At 42.0% G+C, this 16,510-nt stretch overlaps 1 protein-coding gene across 3 annotated transcripts; it reads right to left on the minus strand.

Annotated features, from left to right (window-relative positions):
- Positions 1–51: 51 nt before the first annotated feature.
- Positions 52–16,339, minus strand: asah2 (N-acylsphingosine amidohydrolase 2). Of its 3 annotated transcripts, XM_021575739.2 has the most exons (21): positions 16,132–16,335; positions 15,496–15,637; positions 15,026–15,132; positions 14,570–14,713; positions 14,192–14,368; positions 13,854–13,981; positions 13,635–13,712; positions 13,335–13,455; positions 10,862–10,987; positions 10,586–10,675; positions 10,127–10,231; positions 9,465–9,546; positions 8,846–8,961; positions 8,563–8,657; positions 8,226–8,265; positions 2,528–2,626; positions 2,345–2,440; positions 2,096–2,248; positions 1,918–1,974; positions 1,722–1,810; positions 52–694 (listed from the first exon to the last, which is right to left on the minus strand). In XM_021575739.2, the coding sequence occupies exons 2-21, from the start codon at positions 15,626–15,628 to the stop codon at positions 505–507; spliced, it is 2,226 nt and encodes a 741-aa protein (XP_021431414.1). In that variant the 5' UTR covers positions 15,629–15,637; positions 16,132–16,335; the 3' UTR covers positions 52–504. The 3 variants fall into 3 exon arrangements, with proteins under 3 accessions (XP_021431414.1, XP_021431413.1, XP_021431415.1); XM_021575738.2 differs by having other exon boundaries at positions 2,096–2,440; positions 16,132–16,338; XM_021575740.2 differs by lacking the exon at positions 15,496–15,637 and having other exon boundaries at positions 2,096–2,440; positions 16,132–16,339.
- Positions 16,340–16,510: the final 171 nt, after the last annotated feature.

The raw sequence follows: 16,510 nt of genomic DNA on the forward strand, positions 1-16,510 counted from the left end.
ATGACTAAGAAATGCATCACAATACTTCAAATCCTTTAATTATATGAAAGAATCAGCACTGCACATAATGACATACTAAAAACGTGAATAAACGGATCATAGACAAATGATGTTAAACTTCCATGGGAGATGAAATATAGACGAGCACTGAAGCAGCTCTCATTCAAAACCACACGTATTTTCCCCTCACACCTTGTAGAGTGTAGACCCCGTTTGGCACATGGGCTATTTGCACGTCAACCCAAAGGCCAGTTTTGTTTTGAAGCGTAGGACTCGTTTAATGCTTTAGCATGGGACTCGGGTAATGCTTTAGCATGGGACTCGTGTAATGCTTTAGCATAGGTCTCGTTTAATTAAAGCTTTAGTACTGTACATGCATTGTGTTACATTGAAATAGAGAACATACAATCTTTATCATATCAGGGCCACTAGAAGTGTACACTATCGTCTGCCTTATTTCCACTGCTGGTCTAGTCGTATTCAAATGATCAGTGGTTAGTAATTCTACTTTATTTTGGAGACTCTGAAGACATCCGACACACCCTCATACGCTATGATCACAGTCTCTAGGAATCCCTTCCGCTGTTTGTAGTGTCCAAAGTGTCGGATCCTGTAGGAGCCAGCCTGGGCTGACAGAGGGATGTGCCACTCAATGGTAGCATTGCTCTCCGCTCCATTCTTCACCCAGTGAAACCTATTGGGAAAGGAGAGGAGACAAGAGAAGACAAGAGAAGACAAGACAAGAGAAAACAAGAACACGGGGGACATGAGGGGTCAGTGTCACCCTCCATTCACACCCTCCATTCGAACCCTCCCCCCCACCTCCACCCCTGATGTCGTCCGGATTATGTTGTCTGAGCTGCTCAAAGAGACTGTGACCTCATTACTGTCACACAGATATATATCAGGCTTTAGACTCATCATGACCACACCATGGAGGTCAGTGGAGCAATGCGGACCCCATTAAACTAGGGTTGAATCTAACCCTAATTGGGCTATACCACCTCTAAAGACCACCCCCAAGCAATCATCCTGCCCAACCTACCAATGCTCCTCTCAAAATACCTGTTATGCTTGCAATTAACGTCGCAGCCAAACTCTGCCAATGAACGACCAACTCGGCCATCAACAATCAAAATACACTACATCCTTATGATTTCTTTAGACACATCTTGTGCGTCATTGTGAACCTGGATTTGAGCCTGTGTTTAAAGGGTTACTGTGAGATTACCCAGAGTCAGATGAACTGGTGGATACCATTTTTATGTCTCTGAGTGCAGTATGAAGGAAGATAGTGGTAGTTTTGCGAGACAACTAAGCCAACTCTAACTAGCATTAGCACAATGACTGGAAGTCTACAGGTACAGTAGCAATGCCAGCGTACCAGTAGACTTCCAGTCGTTGCGCTAACGCTAGTTAGCACTGGCTCGGAAACTACCGCCAACTTCCTTCATACTGCTCGAGTTCATCTGACTGGGTAAGTAGAATAGCCTGTGTGTTAAGCTGTGGTGATAATCAGGTACAAGGTGCTGACTCAGCACAACATTATCAACGAGTGGTCCTTGAAAGATAAGGCCCGATGTGAATAATGCCCAAGATAAAATAATCAAATCGAACAGATAGTTTTCCAGGTGCCGTTAATTATTACAGAGGCCAATAAAAATGGATTGGTTCTGATAGAGTGTTTATGAAATAAGGAATTTGAATGAACAGTGCTCTACCTTGTCTCCCAAGAGGCATCTGTGTGAACGACGTCCCAGTGTGCTGTGCTGTTATGATACTTTTCCACGGTAACAAAAGTCTTATCCCTCTGAAATGACATGGTATCAGTGATGTGCTACACACTATACAACCAAGGTATCTAAAGAAGCATAATGCCATCAATGATACTAGTTAAGTGTAAGATTGCGGCCTCACAATGTCTCCTGAGTGTCTTGGATTCCCTGCAACAAATGTGACAGAAGCAACATCCCCCTACAGGAATACATTAACATCGCTTGAACTGCATTCATATGCTGAGGAGATTCAGTATTGATGTTGTAAATAAAAAAAATTTAAACATCAGCTCATAGCATTTTGACCAAGTCAGACTTACAACCGTGTACTCTGGGTCCACTCGCTCTAAAACCTCTCCAAACGTGGTGTTGATTGGCTTTTTGTCTACAGCCGCAGCAGGAAGCAAGCTGAACAGCTGACTGTCCTTGAAGAAAGGGGGCTCGGGACCCTTGGGCAGCTCCTGCTCTTTACCCTGTGAGCATAGGAGAAGTTGAAATACAGTAGGCTGGAATAGGACATTCACTGTAACAGGAGCCGGTACGTGTACTGTACAGTATGTGGTCCTCACCTCTGCAATGGCCTTGGCCAGGCCCCTAAACTTCTGAATGTATGCAGAAAGTGTATGAGGCCCGTAGATGGTGGAAGCTCCTTCATAACGCTGGATCTGTAGAAAAAAAATACTCATCAGTGTCTATGGGCCCTTTTGTGATCAGTGATTTGATACCGCTCAGAATCGCTTGTTCTCTCGTACCTGGTACTCCTCATAGGTGGTGATGTAATGAGTGTAGATGTTGCACAGGCCAGCGACGACCACCTCAGCGTTACTGAATGTTCCCTGGGCCTCCAATTCCTGATCAACAGACACATACACAAGCATCATGTAGTTCACAACGATGGGGCTGAAGTGGAGTAGGTCGAGAGCTTCAAGTTCCTTGGTGTCCACATCACTAAGGATTTAACATGGTCCAAACACACCAACACAATTGTGACGAGATAAAACTATAGTAAATAAATTCATGTCACCAAATAATTGATTAAAACACACTGTTTTGCAATGGCATACAGTAGCCTCAACAGCACTCTGTAGCGTAGTACCATGGTGTAGCCAGAGGACAGCTAGCTTCCGTCCTCATCTTGCTACATTGGCTTCAATACGAAACCTAGGAGACACATTGTTCTCACCCCATTCCATAGACTTACACAGTAATTATGACAACTTCCAGAGGACGTCCTCCAACCTATCAGAGCTCTTGCAGCATGAACTGACATGTTGTCCACCCAATCAAAGTATAAGAAAATGAATCTAGTACAGAAAGAATAAGCTACAGCCAGTAGCTGTAGCTAAAAGCTTAAATAAATAATTCTCTCTACTATTATTCTGACATTTGAAGTCAGAAGTTTACATACACCTTAGCCAAGTACATTTAAACTTTTCACAATTCCTGACATTTAATCAGAGTAAAAATTCCCTGTAATAGGTTAGTTAGGATCACCACTTTATTTAAAGAATGTTCAATTTCAGAATAATAGTAGAGAATGATTTATTTCAGCTTTTATTTCTTTCATCACATTCCCAGTCGGTCAGAAGTATATATACATTCAATTAGTATTTGGTAGCATTGCCTTTAAATTGTTTAACTTGGGTCAAACATTGCGGGTAGCCTTCCAAAAGCTTCCCACAATAAGTTGGGTAAATTTTATCCCATTCCTCCTGACAGAGCCGGTGTAACTGAGTCAGGTTGTAGGCCTCCTTGCTCGCACATGCTTTTTCAGTTCTGCCCACACATTTTCTATAGGATTGAGGTCAGGGCTTTGTGATGGCCACTCCAATACCTTGACTTTGTTGTCCTTAAGCCATTTTGCCACAACTTTGGAAGTATGCTTGTGGTCATTGTCCGTTTGGAAGACCCATTTGTGACCAAGCTTTAACTTCCTGACTGATGTCTTGAGATGTGCTTCAATATATCCATATAATTTACTTCCTCATGAAGCCATCTTTGTGAAGTGCACCAGTACCTCCTGCAGCAAAGCACCCCCACAACATGATGCTGCCAACCCCGTGCTTCACGGTTGGGATGGTGTTCTTCGGCTTGCAAGCATCCCCCCTTTTCCTCCAAACATAACAATGGTCATTATGACCAAACTGTTCTATTTTTGTTTCATGAGACAGAGGACATTTCTCCAAAAAGTACGACCTTTGTCCTCATGTGCAGTTACAAATCGTAGTCTGGCTTTTTTATGGCGGTTTTGGGGCAGTGGCTTCTTCCTTGCTGAGAGGCCTTTCAGGTTATCTTGATATAGAACTTGTTTTACTGTGGATATAGATACTTTTGCACCTGTTTCCTCCATCATCTTCACAAGGTCCTTTGCTGTTGTTCTGGGATTGATTTGCACTTTTCGCATAAAAGTACGTCCATCTCTAGGAGACAGAAATACATCCACACCTCCAATTGACATGTCAATTAGCCTATCAGAAGCTTCTACAGCCATGACATAATTTTCTGGAATTTTCCAAGCTGTTTAAAGGCACAATCAACTTAGTGTATGTAAACTTCTGACCCACTGGAATTGTGATACAGTGAATTATAAGTGAAATAATCTTTCTGTAAACAATTGTTGGAAAAAGGATGTGTGTCATGAACAAAGTAGATGTCCTAACCGACTTGCCAAAAGTATAGTTTGTTAACAAGACATTTGTGGAGTGGTTGAAAAACGAGTTTTAATGACTCCAACCTAAGTGTTTGTAAACTTCCGACTTCAACTGTATGTTGCAAACTTTCATTCATATGCTAGGTTGTAAAAACCTCATGATGGGTATCGGGAACATTAGAGTATCATGTAGTAGCCGAAACCTATCGATGTTACATTGAGCTGGGTGAATGGAATATGAATGATAGTCATCCAATATGCTGCAATAGAATAAAACAAATATTGGCCTCCCTAATCTTGAACGGCATCGTCCACCCATGCTGTTTACTATCCTAGTTATAGTGCATTCTGAAAGTACTTAGACCCCTTGACTTCTTCCACTTTGTTACTTATTCTAAAATGGATTACATTTCCCAACCCCTCATCAATCTACACAAAATACCCCATAATGACAAAGCAAACAAATGAAATATAATATTTACATAAGAATTCAGACCCTTTACTCAGTACTTTATTGAAGCACCTTTGGAAGCAATTACAGCCTTGAGTCTTTTCGGGATGATGCTACAAGCTTGGCACACTTGTATTTGGAGAGTTTCTCCCATGCTCTTCTGCAGATCTTCTCAAGCTCTGTCAGGTTGGATGGAGAGTGTCACTGCACAGCTATTTCCAGTGATGTTCAATCGGGTTCAAGTCCGGGCTCTGGCTGGGCCACTCAAGGACATTCAGAGACTTGTCCTGAAGCCACTCCTGCGTTGTCATGGCTGTGTGCTTAGGGTCGTTATCCTGTTAGAAGATGAACCGTTACCCCAGTCTGAGGTCCTGAGAGCTCTGGAGCAGGTTTCATCAAGGATCTCTCTGTACTTTGCTCCCTCGATCCTGACTTGCCTCCCAGTCCCTGCCGCTGAAAAACATCCCCACAGCATGATGCTGCCACCACCATGCTTCACCGAGGGATGGTGCCAGGTTTCCCCCAGATGTGACACTTGGCATTCAGGCCAAAGAGTTCAATCTTGGTTTCATCAGACCAGATAACCTTTTTTTCTCATGGTCTGAGAGTGTTTTTGGCTAACTCCAAGTGGGCTGTCATGTGCCTTTTACTGAGGAGTGGCTTCCGTCTGGCCACTCTACCATAAAAGCCTGATTGGTGGAGTGTTGCAGAGATGGTTGTCCTTCTGGAGGTTATCCCATCTCCATAGAGGAACTCTGGAGCTCTGTCAGATTGACCATCAAGTTCTTGGTCACCTCCCTGACCAAGGCCCTTCTACCCCGATTACTCAGTTTTTCCGGGCGGCCAACTTTTTCCATTTAAGAATGATGGAGTCCAGTATGGAGTCCTTGGGGACCTTCAACGCTGCAGACATTTTTTGGTCCCCTTCCCCAGATCTGTGCCTTGACACAATCCTGTCTTGGAGCTCTACAGACAACTCCTTTGACTTCTTTGCTTGGTTTTTGCTCTTACATGCACTGTCAACTGTGGGACCTTATATATAGACAGGTGTGTGCCTTTCCAAATCATGTCCAACCATTTGAATTCACCACAGGTGGACTCCAATCAAGTTGTAGAAACTTCAAGGATGATCAATGGAAACAGGATGCACCTGAGACTCAATTTCGAAGTCTCACAGCTAAGGGTCTGAATACAGGTTTTTATTTTTTTTATTTTTAATGCATTTGCAAAAACCTGGTATCCCTTTGTCAGTGTGTAGACTGATGAAGGAAGAATTTTCAATACATTTTACAATAAGGCTGTAACGTAAAAAAAATGTGGAAAAAGTCAAGGGGTCTGAATACTTTCCAAATGCACTGTATACAATGGGGCAAAAAAAGTATTTAGTCAGCCACCAATTGTGCATGTTCTCCCACTTAAAAAGATGAGAGAGGCCTGTAATTTTCATCATAGGTACACTCCAACTATGACAGACGACAAAATTAGAAAATCACATTGTAGGATTTTTAATGAATTTATTTGCAAATTATGGTGGAAAATAAGTATTTGGTCACCTACAAACAAGCAATATTTCTGGCTCTCACAGACCTTCTTTAAGAGGCTCCTCTGTCCTCCACTCGTTACCTGTATTAATGGCACCTGTTTGAACTTGTTATCAGTATAAATGACACCTGTCCACAACCTCAAACAGTCACACTCCAAACTCCACTATGGCCAAGACCAAAGAGCTGTCAAAGGACACCAGAAACAGAATTGTAGACCTGCACCAGGCTGGGAAGACTGAATCTGCAATAGGTAAGCAGCTTGGTTTGAAGAAATCAACTGTGGGAGCAATTATTAGGAAATGGAAGACATACAAGACCACTGATAATCTCCCTCAATCTGGGGCTCCACGCAAGATCTCACCCCGTGGGGTCAAAATGATCACAAGAACGGTGAGCAAAAATCCCAGAACCACACGGGGGGACCTAGTGAATGACCTGCAGAGAGCTGGGACAAAAGTAACAAAGCCTACAATCAGTAACACACTACGCCGCCAGGGACTCAAATCCTGCAGTGCCAGACGTGTCCCCCTGCTTAAGCCAGTACATGTCCAGGCCCGTCTGAAGTTTGCTAGAGAGCATTTGGATGATCCAGAAGAAGATTGGGAGAATGTCATATGATCAGATGAAACCAAAATATAACTTTTTGGTAAAAACTTTTTTGGTAAAAACTCAACTCAACGTGTCGTGTTTGGAGGACAAATAATGCTGAGTTGCATCCAAAGAACACCATACCTACTGTGAAGCATGGGGGTGGAAACATCATGCTTTGGGGCGGTTTTTCTGCAAAGGGACCAGGAAGACTGATCCGTGTAAAGGAAAGAATGAATGGGGCCATGTATCGTGAGATTTTGAGTGAAAACCTCCTTCCATCAGCAAGAGCATTGAAGATGAAACATGGCTGGGTCTTTCAGCATGACAATGATCCCAAACACACCGCCCGGGTAATGAAGGAGTGGCTTCGTAAGAAGCATTTCAAGGTCCTGGAGTGGCCTAGCCAGTCTCCAGATCTCAACCCCATAGAAAATCTTTGGAGGGAGTTGAAAGTCCGTGTTGCCCAGCAACAGCCCCAAAACATCACTGCTCTAGAGGAGATCTGCATGGAGGAATGGGCCAAAATACCAGCAACAGTGTGTGAAAACCTTGTGAAGACTTACAGAAAACGTTTGACCTCTGTCATTGCCAACAAAGGGTAAATTACAAAGTATTGAGGTAAACTTTTGTTATTGACCAGATACTTATTTTCCACCATAATTTGCAAATAAATTCATTAAAAATCCTACAATGTGATTTCTCGATTTTTTTTTCCTAATTTTGTCTGGCATAGTTGAAGTATACCTATGATGAAAATTACAGGCCTCTCTCATCTTTTTAAGTGGGAGAACTTGCACAATTGGTGGCTGACTAAATACTTTTTTGCCCTACTGTATGTACACATTCACCTCAATTACCCCATACCCCTGCACACGGACCCGGTACTGGTACCCCTTGTATAGCCAAGTTATTGTCACTCAGTGTGTATCTATTATTACATGTTTTACTTTTCTATTATTTCTATTCCTATTTTCTTTCTCTCTGCATTGTTGGGGAGGGCCTTAAGTAAGCAATTCACTGTCAGTTCAAACCTGTTGTATACAAAGCATGTGATTTGATAAAATGTGATTTGCATGACATACATTCATATTTAAAACATAAAGAATGCTAACAGAATATTTGCCTTAATGAGTGGGTGTGCATGCATGTGGTGTGTGTGCGCGTGCATGTGTGTGTGTGCCTACATTTGTATGTGTGTGATATTTGATTCTCACCTGCTTGACTGCCTCTCTTATCCTCCTTCCTGACATCGTGCTGCAACACAACGGGTCAACAGAATTCAATCAATGTCTTCTACACGTCAGCTAAACAAACACTGCGGACTGTCTGTTTTGTGTTGTGTGTTCTCTCTAAAGGTTGACTTGCATTGTTCTTTCAATGTGCGCCTGAATACATGACCAGCAACCACAGAGTCACAACCTGTTCCATCTCAAGTCCAACTCTAACTCATTGTTGCTTAATCACATTTTCCATGGCAGATGGGGGATAATCTAATTAGGGTCTATTAGGGTAATAAAAAATAAAAAACTACAGACTGTAGTGGAAACTCACGTCATTTCTCCAGGGATAGCTACAATGGCCACAGGTCCTATGGTGATGATCTGAACGTCCACAATGCTTGGGTGCCAGGGGAGGGGCCAGGTCATCTAAGGCAGAGAACGACACGGTTACCGTCACATCTCACCGATGGTGACATCATGTACCGTACACTGACACACGGCTCTGGCTATGGAAACCCAATTTCCCTACTGTACCGCCACAGTTCAAGCCCATGGAAAGTCTCTGGCCGCACTTGGACCGCAATGGAAAAAGGCAGAAAGAGAACAGTGCCCACCTCTCCAGTGCTAAAGAGAATAGGTTTGGGTTGGTGGCAGTCCTGCGTCTCATTGGAGGGAGCTCCAAGCAGTGCATCTCTAATTCCGTCCCAAAATGGGTCACCCTCAACAGCCCCTGGATACATATATTTCAGAACAATTCAGTACATTGAGGGGTGATTATCTCAGTGACAATTATCTTAATATAGTACAATAATATACATTGAGTGTTCAAAACATTAGGAACACCTTCCAAATATTGAGTTGCACCTCAATAACGTGGGGGCATTCCACAGGGATGCTGGCCCATGATGACTCCAATGCCACAGTCGTGTCAAGTTGGCTGGATGTCCTTTGGGTGGTGGACCATTCTTGATACACACGGGAAACTGTTGAGCGTGAAAAACCCAGTAGCGTTGCAGTTCTTGACACTCAAACTGCACTTAAATACCAATACCAAATGCCAATATCAAATACCAGTCTACACTGATTGAAGTGGATTTAACAAGTGACATCAATAAGGGATCATAGCTTTCACCTGGATTTACCTGGTCAGTCTATGTCATGGGAGGCGCATGTGTTACTGTTTTGTACACTCAGTGTATAATGGACAATAAAAAGCAGAGAAGGGTTTCTAACCTTGTGTGAAATTGAGGTCGCCTCCTCCGTCTGTAGTCCCTGCGGCGAAGCTGTGGCCCAGGGCTGGTTTACAGGTTCTGCTCTGATTGTGAGAGACAAGCGTGGTCAGAATCACAAAATTCAATACATATTGTATCAAAATGAACTGGGTCAAACTTCTGTAGTTATAATAAATAGAATAATAATAATAAGGTGGGTGCTTATATTTGTCCTATTTCATGTACAAGAGTGTATTAATACGCATGTGTGAATTGAAAATGTTTTTTTTGCACATCCCAACTCTTCCTGAGACACCCTTAGAGAGTGGGATCACGGCCAGTGTCTGCCATAATCGACGGCGAACCTGGAGCAATTGGGATTAAGTGTCTTGCTCAAGGGCACATTGGCAGATTTTTCAGTTATATCACACTGCAGTCGACATCAGGGAATTATATTATCCTTGAAAGTACTTCCAGCATTATCTCTGATGTTGATAAAGCAAGGCACCATAAAAGTCAATACCTAGAACATCCTCTTAGTGTTTCAAGATAAAGAGTGAGGCAGAGGTGAGAAGTTGAATCGAGGGCATTCTTTGTTACTTGCGACACTCTTTTTGGTTTGGCTCCCTGTGTGCTCTTACAGGTTTAGAGGTTAGGTTTAGAGTTAAGGTTAGGGTTTCTCACTGTGTGTGTAGAGTTTAGCTGGACGGTCACGTCAGTCATATTCACCCACTGATGGGCTGCATGGAGGGGCCCACGAACCTCCTGTCTGGCCTTACCATACAGATCCTTTAGGGGGCAGACAACAATATAACAGGCATTTACAGTTTAGTCATTTAGCAGACACTCTTATCCAGAGCTAATTAATGCTAACTTAATTAGCATTAAGTGCCTTGCTCAAGGGCACATCGACAGATGTTTCGCCTAGTCTGCTCGGGGATTCGAACCAGCAACCTTCCGGGTTACTGGCCAACGTTCTTGACCCTTAGATTACCTAGATATGAATCACCAACTCAACTAATCTCTTGATTGAGAAGATAAACATCTATCCACGTAATTGGTTTCTCAGCAAGGCAAAGTTGTTTCACAGATCATGGACTTAAAATAGGCATATCACTCATAGTGACCGGTAAGATGTCTTACCTTTGCCCTTTTGAAAATGTTCTCTCCTATGATCTTGGTGTTGTTGAACATGTCAGATCCTGCCGGACCCAGCGCAACACACATTTTTAGCTGGAAAAAAATCACATAAGAGGTGGTGTACACAGGTTGGAGCGGTAGTGTTTTTTTTTGCTATGGATTCTATGCGAACATAAACTCTGAATTTGCACTGAACGTAAACATGCTGATGCTGTTCAGTAAACGTCTGATACAGTATTCCATGGAGTACTCCTATTGTTTTGTGTCTGCCGTACACACCCCTCCGATGGGACAGGAGCTGTTGAGGTAATCACAGGGGAGTCCAGTGTTGGCACAGAATGGCCCTCTGATGTTTGGGCTGGCGTCTCCCAGGTTAGAAGAGGCAAAGGCTGCCACAAACGGCCCCTGGAACAAGACACAGTGTCACACATACAAATGGAGTAAGGCGTCCTTCACATACAGTACCAGTCAAAAGTTTGGACACACCTACTCATTCAAGGTTTTTTAATTTAAAAAAAAACATAGTAGAATATTAGTGAAGACATCAAAACTATGAAATAATCACATATGGAATCATGTAGTAACCAAAAAAGTGTTAAACAAACCAAAATATATTTTTGATTTTTCAAAGTAGCCACCCTTTGCCTTGATGACAGCTTTGCACACTTTTGACATTCTCTAAATCAGCTTCACCTGAAATGCTTTTCCAACAGTCTTGAAGGAGTTCCCACATGTGCTGAGCACTTGTTGGCTGCTTTTCCTTTCACTCTGCGGTCCAACTCATCCCAAACCGTCTCAATTGGGTTGAGGTCAGGTGATTGTGGAGTCCAGGTCATCTGACACAGCACTCCATCACTCTCCGTCTTGGTCAAATAGCCCTTACACAGCCTGGAAGTGTGTTGGGTCAATTTCCTGTTGCACCCCCACACCGTCACACCTCCTCCTCCATGCTTCACGTTGGGAACCACACATGCAGATATCTTCTGTTCACCTACTCTGCATCTCACAACGACACTCCAATTCGACACAAAATTCTCCAATTTGGACTCTAGACCAAAGGACACACTTCCACCGGTCTAATGTCCATTGCTCGTGTTTCTTGACCTAAGCAAGTCTCTTTTTCTTATTGGTGTCATTTAGTAGTGGTTTCTTTGCAGCAATTCGACCATGAAGGCCTGATTCATGCAGTATCCTCTGAACAGTTGATGTTGAGATGTGTCTGTTACTTGAACTCTGTGAAGCATTTATTTGGGCTGCAATTTCTGAGGCTGGTAACTCTAATGAACATATTCTCTGCAGCAGAGGTGACTTTGGGTCTTCCTTTCCTGTGGCGGGCCTCATGAGAGCCAGTTTCATCATAGCGCTTGATGGTTTTTGTGACTGCACTTGAAAAAACTTTCAAAGTTCTTGAAATTTTCCAGATTGACTGACCTTCATTCATCTTAAAGTAATGATGGACTGTCGTTTCTCTTTGCTTATTTGAGCTGTTCTTGCGAAATATCGACTTGGTCTTTTAACAAATTGGACTATCTTCTGTATACCACCCCTACATTGTCAAAACACAACTGATTGTTTCAAATGCATTAAGGAAAGAAATTCCACAAATTAGCAAGACACACCTGTTAATTGAAATGCATTCCAGGTGACTACCTCATGAAGCTGGTTGAAAGTATGCCAAGAGTGTGCAAAGCTGTCATCAAGACAAAGGGTGGCTACTTTGAAGTATCTAAAATCAAAAATATATTTGGATTTGTTTAACACTTTTCTGGTTACTACATGATTCCATAATATTTGTTATTTCATCGTGTTGATATCTTCACTATTATTTTTCAATGTAGAAAATAAATGAGTGGGTGTGTCCAAACTTTTGCCTGGTACTCTATATATTCCATATATTACACAATGTGTCAAGTCCTGACCTTAGTTTCTTTTTTATGTCTCTATTTTAGTTTGGTCAGGGCGTGAGTTGGGGTGGGCATTCTATGTTTTGTTCTGTGTTTATATTTCTATGTGTTTGGCCTGGTATGGTTCCCAATATGAGACAGCTGTCAAATTTAGTCTCTGATTGAGAACCATACTTAGGTTGCCTGTTTTCCCACTTTTGTTTGTGGGTGGTTATTTTCTGTTTAGTGTGTGTTGCACCTGACGGAGCTGTTTCGGTTGTTCTCTTTTGTTACTTTGTATTTAGTGTTCAGTTTATTAAAATGATGAACACTTACCACGCTGCACCTTGGTCCTCACCTTCTTCTCCCGACGACAATTGTTACACAATGTAATATATTTAATAGACATATTTATTTTGTTTTCCTGTCCCATGAATGTAATCACTTTATTAATCAATACTTGAAATGTTCCCAGCTCTAATGAACTCATACCCCGATTTAGCCAAGTTTTGCATATGTAAACAGTCTGAAAGTTTTGATATTGTTAAAGTAAGAAAGAAATCAAAGCTCAGCTCTCGAATGATTGTGGAGAGCTAAGTTTAATCAACTTGCTTAACGGAGAACTGCATTAACATGATTTAATTACAGAAGTTAAGTTTATTACACATTCAGCCCAAAAGTGCAGAAAAATAACATTTAGATTGGCTCTGTTTATTTGTTCCACACAGGCTCTCAACAGACTCGAGTCACTCTCCCAACACACACATTCAATCATTCTGTAGTTGCAATGGGGAAACGGCCAACAGCCACCACGTCTCTATTATACTAAATATGAAAATGTTGACTGGACAAGGATAATGAAACCTCACCTCTCCAGGCAAGAAGCCAATGTTTTTCTCCTGCTCCAGTAGGTAAGAGGCATAGCCCATGTTATCACTGCTGACCATCTGATTGGTGTAGTTCATACTGACGGCATGGACAGCGAACCAGCTGAAAGTGACAGTGCCATATGTCAATGGGTCTGATAAATGTGAACCAGCGGGTCAGAGGGCCTCAAAGACATCTCACTGACATTCTTATAAGTCATTATAGCCAGATTTTGACCACAACAGGCCACAGGTTGGGTTTGTATGATGCACATAAGAGGTGGAAACGTGTTTCTTATTTACCTGAGCATGCCCATACCATCTCCATCCAGGTCTGTGAACTTCAGAAGTGTGACCTGCTTGTCTGTGTTGGATTTATACCTGTAAAATGTTGTATGATTGAGAGTCTACAATACAAATCCATTTCTGAAACATTCATTAATATGAACAAGCCTGGTCTACAAGCTGTATCCTGTATTTATACTTTGTGAGCTACTGTATAAAAAAATGGTACAGACATACTTGTTCCTCTCCTCTGCAGGGTTGTTGAGGTAGGAGTGAGGACTTCTGTTTAGGTTGCTCTCCTCAAGCTCTCCTTTGCTCATGTAGATTCTCCCAGGTTTTATATTCCTGTGTGCTATATCAATGCTCTAAGTGGACACATAAGGTTTTATTGTCAAACCGCAAACTCCAACAGCATTTTCACTAGTTCATCCATTTTATTGTATTAGATACCATATATGGTGAAGTAATGCAACTCAAGTACTGTAATGCATAAAATGTGATCAATATAGTCAACTTGAGGCTGTAAGATAAATGGATTTATATATTGCAGTCAGGAGTGACATAGGGACAGGCACCTTGACAATTCCATTGACGATGGCTTTGATGGAGGGTTTGATGTAACCTTTACTAGTGATCATGAAGAGGGTGTATTGGAAGTACCCACCCAGACCAGAGTGTGTGTGGGTGCCGCTCAGAATCACGTTGTCCTGTCTGTACAGGATACCATATTTCACCTCAAGTTCCTTCAGCACCTAAAATGGATGAGACAACACTGACCACTAATTCAAGCGTATGCATTTTTTGAGTGTGTTTTATAGCGCATTTGCATTCCCCATTTCCGTCAGCCTCCTCCTTGATTCTGAAAGTTGATAGAGCTTAACGTGTGTGTGTGTGTGTGTGTGTGTGTGTGTGTGTGTGTGTGTGTGTGTGTGGTTCGGTATACTGTAGCTCACCTCCAGCCGTAGCCTCTGAGAGACCATGCCGATGTCAGCTGTCACAAACACCACCCTCTTGCTCCCATTATCCACAATAAAGGCCCTGCTGAAGAGGCGGGTGTGGATACCTGCAGCAGTCTGCTCCAAGTTCGCATAGCCCATCTGGAATGAAGATATACCATTAACTTCCCTGGTTTATGGCATTGTAAGTGCAAACTGTAAACAAAGAAAAAATGAGGACTCCTTATCACAGATCTTATCTCGTTGTCTCGTCATAAATGCTATCACAGATTCTTTTCAGGTACTTCTCAATGTGGGTTGTTCAATCTCGGGCCACATCTCCATGACAATGATTTGTGAGCATACAAGAGACGCCACTAGTGTAATGCAAGAAGCATGCATGACGTTTTGTGAAATAGTCAAGAAAATACAAAAATAAATAAAACTTCAGTTTGAAGGACCGCTGCCACTCACCAGGGGGACATCCCCAGGGGGTCCTGTGCAGTCTGCTCTGCCCACCCCTATGAGGTATGGGTTCTCATGTAGTCCTGCAGTAGGATTTACTGTAGGCTCTGGTTCCTCTGTAGTCAAAAAACATTACACATCAGTTGTTCACACCATCATCAATAAACACGTTTCTGAATTAGACTTTTAGAAATAAAAGGAATGAAGATTTCATTTTTGTCAGTCATGTGGTCAAGGAACGTTTACTCGTATTCGTAAATAAACAACATGTGAAACCCCTGCTATCAATTCAATTCCATTCAAGGGCTTTATTGGCATGGGAAACATGTGTTAACATTGCCAAAGCAAGTGAGGTAGGTAATATATAAAGTGAATATATAAAGTGAAATAAACAATACAAATTAACAGTAAGCTATCTCGCACTAAAATAACAAACTGCCCATATGAGCAAAAGCAGACCAGCGGACATGAACTCTTACGCAATCGGTCTTCCCAGTGGACGGCCATGACTGAGATGAGCCCCACAGACACTGCGGTCATGACCACAAACAGGACCATGAGGGTGACTTCGAGGGTGCTCAGGCCACAGCACACTGTTTTCCCCCGAGCCATGGCCCAACGCTAATCATAACAGACATGGTGGTAAGAATGTTAATAGAGGCACTTCTTAGAAATGTGAGAAGTGTTTCATGAAAGGAAGTCATTCAGCTTAAATCTTGATAATGATACGAAATGTATTAGAAAATGATTGCAAATAGAAGAACGAAACGGTTATTGAAAAACGTAATAAAATCTGTTTATGCTGCATCGTTTCATTCCGTTTTTTGCATGGATTTATTTTGTAACTGGACAGAAAAGTGTAACCTGTCTAAGTTGACTATATTCCACAAGCAATCACAACTGTTGAAGCTCCAATTCTTTCTAACATTGAATGACATTCCAAGACAACAACGGTCAATAGCAGAATCATTTCTAGTTCACTGCAGAATGACACGTCATAGCACACCACGAGAGCATAACGGGTGTTTGTCATGGAGTTGAAAATGCCATTACCCATACATAAGAATTCCATTTCAACGTAGCAAAGCAACATGGTAAAAGCATGTCATACTCACGTATTGTTTACACGTTCCTTGAGCGACGGATCAATATCTTCAGGAGAAAAAGACAACACGAATGGAATTGTGTCTAATAGACCGACAAGGTTATAGTGTACAGTCCTGAAACAAAGGTAATATGACTTGACTGATATTTATTTTTTTACAGCCTGTATTGAAAACAACCCAACAGTACAATAAAATAAATCTCTGCCTTGTCCAAAGGTGGCTTTTGTTACATAACTATTAGATTTCACATAGAAGTATTTTCACTCCAAAAGGTCATAGATGTGTATGATTGATTACAGAGTGATATAATATTATACACGTGACCAAACTGAGCAGAGAAAGATCACTTCTTCAGTACATAAATACAACAATCACAGATTAAGTGTGC

The sequence above is a fragment of the Oncorhynchus mykiss genome, chromosome 20 (assembly GCF_013265735.2).
Source record: "Oncorhynchus mykiss isolate Arlee chromosome 20, USDA_OmykA_1.1, whole genome shotgun sequence".
Lineage (NCBI taxonomy): Eukaryota > Metazoa > Chordata > Actinopteri > Salmoniformes > Salmonidae > Oncorhynchus > Oncorhynchus mykiss.

Coding starts and splice junctions, on each gene's coding strand:
- asah2 (XM_021575738.2), bottom strand. CDS start 15,628: ATGGCTCGGGGGAAAACAGTGTGCTGTGGCCTGAGCACCCTCGAAGTC. Junction 14,714..15,025: donor CCCCTGGGGATGTCCCCCTG/GTGAGTGGCAGC, acceptor TCTTCATTCCAG/ATGGGCTATGCGAACTTGGA. Junction 1,975..2,095: donor TGGACCCAGAGTACACGGTT/GTAAGTCTGACT, acceptor GTATTCCTGTAG/GGGGATGTTGCTTCTGTCAC.